This window comes from Piliocolobus tephrosceles, chromosome 19, assembly GCF_002776525.5.
Source record: "Piliocolobus tephrosceles isolate RC106 chromosome 19, ASM277652v3, whole genome shotgun sequence".
NCBI lineage: Eukaryota > Metazoa > Chordata > Mammalia > Primates > Cercopithecidae > Piliocolobus > Piliocolobus tephrosceles.
The window spans coordinates 496,375-502,374 of NC_045452.1; the positions used below are offsets into that span (position 1 = coordinate 496,375).

The following is a 6,000-nucleotide window of genomic DNA, read 5'->3' on the forward strand; positions in this document are numbered from 1 at the left end:
TGCATCACTTACATGTGGGAGTCATCCTGGAGCCCCCTGGGAGTGTTACGATCCGTGTTTTGAAGAGGCAAACCTGGGGTCCCAAGAGGTCACAGAATTTTAAATAAGGGTGTGCCTGAGGGTGGAGCTGGACCATGTCCATGAATGGTGCCAGCCAGAAACACTATTTGAGTCCCCCAGTATAGCCCGCTGCTGGGGTGCTGCAGCAGTGGTGCTGACTCAGCAAGGGCTCAGCCAGGCCCAGGACTTTTTTGGCCAGGCCTTCCCTGCCTGGAATTTGACACCTGCTGAGACTAGGCCTGCACTGTCAGCTGGATCTGCAGGTCTTGGGGAAGGAAGCTTCCTGGGGTGTCATTTTACTAGCCTTTAACATACCTAGCACTTTACCCTCTGAGTCTCAGGAGAGCCGTGTGGCATCCTTATCCCTGCTTTTAAAGACAACCAAGACCCCTGGCCTGTTTTCACATTCTGACTACAGAGCCTGTTGCATTCCACCACTTGGCACGTTTCCTCCCACAGGGTCCCTCTGAGCCCAGAAACAGACAGTTACCCCCTTCCCCAAAGCCAGAAACAAAAATTTAAGTCCCTCTGTAAACTTCTTTCCTGCAGCCACCAGCCACCAGTTTTGGCCTTGTTCACTATTAATTGTTCAGCTTGAAATAATCCATTTCATCATTCCTGTACCTGCCGCAGCCTGACTTCTGTCACCTGCTGCCCCTTGCTGCTGCTGCTTTGATTTGGTGCCATCTAACCCAGCCCTGAAAGAAGCCAGAGCTGCTCTCAGCATTTCCCACCCTGTCCTGCCCAGCTCTTCGTCCTCTCCCTGCTTCCTGGGTATGGCACGGGGGAAAGGCACCAACCCGGAACAGAGGGGAGCTGAGGGTACCATTGCTCCCAGTGCAGTGCAGTGCAGTGCTTGGCCCAGGCCATGCCTGGTAAGTGGCCATTTCCCAGATTATTGGAATGTGTTCTTGTTCACTGACGGTTCCTAGGGAACCCTGGAGGCCTCAGAGGATCAGAGTGGAAAGGACCACCGTGCAGAGGCCATAACTGAGGCCCTGGGAAGGAAGTCACTTCCAGAGAGCATTCCCCACCCTGTGCTGGCCAGGTTCAGAAACCCCCCTGTGGCTCCACACATTGCCGCGGGTTTTCCTACATCTTCCTGTGTCGCTGGATGACTCTCCTTGTGTGTACCAGACTGGGAGCTCCTTGCAGACCAGGCCATTTCAGCTCCAGCCCTGGCCTGGCACAGAGTGGACCCTCCAGACACAAATGCTGAGTGGGTGGGTAACAGTGAACCACTTGGCTAAGACACACCCCTGTTGCTGCCCCCACAACCCCCGTGGGCCACAAGTCACCACCCTGACAGGTCCTTATCACTTTGACCTCGTGAGGAGGGCCTCATTATAATCAGGTGGGCCTGATTATCCTGTGAGTCTATGGCCCCTCACTTCACTCTTTTTTTTGAGCCGGGCTCACTCTGTCGCCCAGGCTAGAGTGCAGTGGCATGATCACTGCTCCCTGCAGCCTCTACTTCCCAGGCTCAATCGATCCTCCTATCTCTGCCTCCAGAGTACATAGAACTACAGGCTCGTGTCACTACACCCGGCTAATTTTTGTAGTTTTTATAGAGACAGGGTTTTGGCATGTTACATAGTCTGTCTGGTCTCGATCTGCTAGCCTCAAGCCTTCCTCCCGACTCAGCCTCCCAAAGTGCTGGGATTACAGGCATGAGCCATTATGCCCAGCCATTATTTTTTCTTTTTTAAATAACTGAAATGAGATCTTACTGTGTTGTCCAAGCTGGTCTCGAACTCCAGAGCTCAAGTAATCCTCCCACTTCAGCCTCCCAAAGCGCTGGGATGATAGGTGTGAGCCACTGTGCCTGACTTCACTTCACTCAAATGCTCATGGTCAGCAGGGCGCTGTGGCTAACGCCTGTAATTCCAACACTTAAGGAAAGGCCAAGGCGACCAGATCTCTTGAGCTCAGGAGTTTGAGACCAGCATGGGCAACATGCCAAAATCCCATCTCTACAAAAAATAAAAAATGAACCAGACATGCCTGTGTTCCCAGCTCCTCGGGAGGCTAAGGTGGGATGATCACCTGAGCCTGGGGAGGTCGAGGACTGCAGTGATTGTTCCACTGTACTCCAGCCTGGGTGACAGGATGAGATACTGTTTTAAAAAAAAAGGTCCATGGTCCCCAGGGCTGCTGTCGGCTCTTTGCTCATCCCTCCTTCCCTCCCTGGGTGACAGTAGCCACTCATCTAGCATCTGTGCAGACACCCAGATCTCTCCTGCCCACCCACACCTCTCTGCTGAGCCTAGAGCTGCACAACCAGCTGCCTGCTCCTCTCAGAACACTTCCATAACAGAAGCTCAAGGGAGCTGCGTCTGTGCCTCCGGCTAACTTCAGGCCACCCCTCTCCCAGCCCCAGCCAGCAGCTTGCAGGAGTGTGGCCAGATCTCATTAGGCTGAGGCGAGGAGATGGAGGCTAGGCAGCAGGAGGAGCCACCGTACAGTGATTCCAGCTCACAAGCATGGGTGCAAGAAAGCAGGAAAAGGGCTGTGGATGGGAGACTCCAAGTCTAGTGAAGGTCAAGATGGAAGACGAGTGTGGAGCCAGAAAAAGGGACTGAAGCCGCAGTCAAGGGGATGGGGCATGGGTGGGTAGAAGCAGGAAGGCGGAGAGACATCCCACACTCAACCTTCAGAAAGCCACACGTCCCTCTAAGCTGCCTAGGCTGGGTGAGAGCTCTCTTGGCCACTGATTCCATGTTTGGCCCAGGCTAGGGCCTGTTGCACATTAAATAAATGAATGAGTAATTTCAAAGCCCTGTTCTGCCACTCCTGCCTCTACCCCTGTAAAATGAGGAGATCGGTGCCTGCCTCATAGATGCTATTTCATGAAATGAGATAAGAACCACATGGTACTCCATCTGCCTTTCCATCCTCTGGAGTGGGGCAGGACTCTGTGCTCCAGAGGACTCCCACTGCCTTCCCCATCTGCTCCTGCACCTCAGGAGCTTTCGCCTAAGCCACATGGGGCCCCAGTCCACAGGGCATCCCTACATTGCCAGGTCAAGTTAGGAGCCTCGGTATCCCATTTCCTGGGAAGACTGCTCCTCCTAGAAAAATTTAAATGTATTCCCACGGGGTTGCAGGGTCTCCTTACGCCTATCCCCTAGAATGGCTTACATCTAAACAGATTACTTTTTTCTTTTTTTTTTTTTCTCAGCTCACTGCAAGCTCCACTTCCCGGGTTCACGCCATTCTCCTGCCTCAGGCTCCCGAGTAGCTGGGACTACAGGCGCCCGCCACCTCGCCCAGCTAGTTTTTTGTATTTTTTAGTAGAGACGGGGTTTCACCGTGTTAACCAGGATGGTCTCAATCTCCTGATCTCGTGATCCGCCCGTCTTGGCCTCCCAAAGTGCTGGGATTACAGGCTTGAGCCACCGCGCCCGGCCCCTTTTTTTCTTTTTTTTGAGACGGAATTTCACTCTTGTTGCCCAGGCTGGAGTGCAATGGCGCAATCTCGGCTCACCACAACCTCCGCCTCCCGGGTTCAAGCAATTCTCCTGCCTCAGCCTCCTGAGTAGCTGGGATTATAGGCATGCACCACCAACGCCCAGCTAATTTTGTATTTTTAGTAGAGATGGGGTTTCTCCATGTTGGTCAGACTGGTCTCAAACTCCTGACCCCAGGTGATCCACCCGCCTCGGCCTCCCAAAGTGCTGAGATTACAGGTGTGAGCCACTGCACTCGGCCTATAGGTGACTTCTAAAAATCAATACTGAGATTACAGTATTATGCCTCTTCAAAAGCAGCCTGGTGGGGACAGTCTTCTCCCACTCCCACCCCCTAAAAAGGAATAAAGAAAACCACAGCATGAACAAATGAACAAAAGCAGAATGGAGAATGGGCCATTTCCTGGAGTGGTTTGAGCCAAGAGGGAGCTGCTCTTTGTCCCTGCTTGTTTCTGTGAGGGTCTCCTGGGCAGAGCTAATAAACCACCCAAGTTTGAAAGACACACGTTATTTTATTAATATAGCCATCTACTGCCCCAGTGGTGAAGGTGTTTGCACTGCAGCATGGAGGGGCACCAAATGCTCTGGCCCGCTGCCACAGGATGGGCCTGCCTGCAGCCAAGAAGGCTGCTCAAACTCTAGATGCCATTTGGAGCCATGAGGACATGGGCCCAGACGTGGCAGTGTCCTACCCAGAGAAGTCAACAGACCCTGCTCCAGGGACCGGTTCTGGGTTGGGCCAGGACTAAATCCTGGCTCCCCTTGCTTGGTAGTAAGGGGATTAGTGCTTGGTTGTCGGTAGCGGGTCAGAGTAGGGAGGGTTCCAGGAAGGGTTCCAGAGTGGCCTCACGGGGGACCTCCTCCCCTGGCCTCTTGGAGTCGAGGTCGTCGAGGGCGCAAAGCTGCACGCCATCCTGGGCAAGCCGGGTCCGCAGCATGGGCGCGGTGAGCACGCGCAGCTCATGCAGCCGCTCCCAAGAGCAAGAGAAAGCGTCAGGGCCTTCACCGCAGCCGCCGGTGGGAGGCACACTGGGGTAGCCGGGGTGCACCATCAGCTCGGCTGTCAGGGTGTGGCCCGCTAGGGTACCTTCCAGGACCCGCGCCAGGGCCCCGGACACGCGGTGAGCGGACATGTGCCGGCCGCAAGTGCTCAGGCCCACGAAGGCGTCTGTCCACCTGTGGTGGGTGGGGCATCAGCCGCGGGGCCGGGCCATGGCCAGGGGTGGGGTGGGGTGGGGTGGGGTGGGGTAGGGACAGGGGGCGGGAGGGGGGAACTGGGGTGGCGGCAGCGGTCGACGCCAGACTCGCTTCTGGGCTGAGAAACGGACACAGCTAGCCAGGTGAATAGTCAGTGCGGAGGGACTGGGGCAGCTATGGTAGGAGACAGGGCGGGAAGCCTCACCGCAGGCCGTGGCGGGAGAAGGGGCCCACGGCGGCCCGGGCGTCGCGCTCCACGGCGCAGGCGAAGGCGCGCGCGGGGGCCTCCAGCCAAGTGCAGCCACCCACACCGCGCTCCAGCGGCAGTCGCGTAAAGCGCACCCCATAGGCCTGCAGCGCCTCCGCGAACACCTGGCACACGCCTGCGGGCGGAGCGGGTCTAGGAGGAGCACGTCCCTTCACCTGGGGGCATCGAACTTCCCCTACTTCCCCAGCCCCACCTGGGAGTAAACGCCCTCCAAGCTGGGATCACCAACCACGCACCTGGGAGAACGTGCACGTGCTGGTGGCCGTCCACGTGCGTGGGGGCCCTGCCTAGCAGCTCCCGGAAGCAGCTTAGTTGGGCCTCGAGCTCCTCCCGCACCTAGAGGGCGAGCGAGAGACACCTTGAGCAACCGGGAGTAGCTGCCGAGGATACCCTCCTCGTGCTTCCGTGTGACCGCTCCAGTGTTTGAATGAAGAAGTCATCCACCGCCACCTCCTAATGGCCTCACAGTACCCTCCGGGCGGAGCTCTGGGGGTCCTCGCGAGCATCCTCCTGCAGCTGCGGCTCCGCACCTGAGGCAAATCCACGTCTCCGGCCGCCACCGCCTCCCGGAATCCCATCTTGCCAAGGAAGAAGCCTTCGGGGCCGAGCAGCGACGAGGCGCCACGGCGGGCCGGACCTACGGGGCGGCCCTCGGACAGGTTGGCGTGGAGGCCCGTGGGGATGCTGTGCCTGAGGGCGGAGCGCGAGCTGGAGCACTGGCGGCCGCGGAGCAGCGCGCCCCAAGCCGATCGCCGCCCTGCTAGGGGCCCTCCCCTCACCTGCGGGCCAGCTCCGCCGCGCTCTCCGTGGCCGCACCGTTGACCAGCAGGGACACGCTGGTCACGGCCCCGGCCAGAAAGGCCTCCACGATGCCCTCATCGCGTCGCGGGCAATAACCAAAGTCGTCCGCGGTGACCACCAGGCGCACGCGAGGGCGGGACATGTCCGCCTGGGCCCACCGCTCGCGCTCCCAGGGGAGTGGGCCGGACGGCCCAGGCCCCGCCC

At 57.9% G+C, this 6,000-nt stretch overlaps 1 protein-coding gene across 6 annotated transcripts; it reads right to left on the reverse strand.

Annotated features, from left to right (window-relative positions):
* Window positions 1-4,022: 4,022 nt before the first annotated feature.
* On the reverse strand, window positions 4,023-6,000 carry YDJC (YdjC chitooligosaccharide deacetylase homolog). Of its 6 annotated transcripts, none has more exons than XM_023197940.2 (5): window positions 5,775-6,000; window positions 5,526-5,632; window positions 5,232-5,331; window positions 4,933-5,127; window positions 4,023-4,706 (listed from the first exon to the last, which is right to left on the reverse strand). In XM_023197940.2, the coding sequence occupies exons 1-5, from the start codon at window positions 5,936-5,938 to the stop codon at window positions 4,337-4,339; spliced, it is 936 nt and encodes a 311-aa protein (XP_023053708.1). In that variant the 5' UTR covers window positions 5,939-6,000; the 3' UTR covers window positions 4,023-4,336. The 6 variants fall into 6 exon arrangements, with proteins under 6 accessions (XP_023053708.1, XP_023053705.1, XP_023053706.1 ...); XM_023197937.2 differs by having other exon boundaries at window positions 4,933-5,110; window positions 5,467-5,632; XM_023197938.2 differs by having other exon boundaries at window positions 4,933-5,110; window positions 5,526-5,685.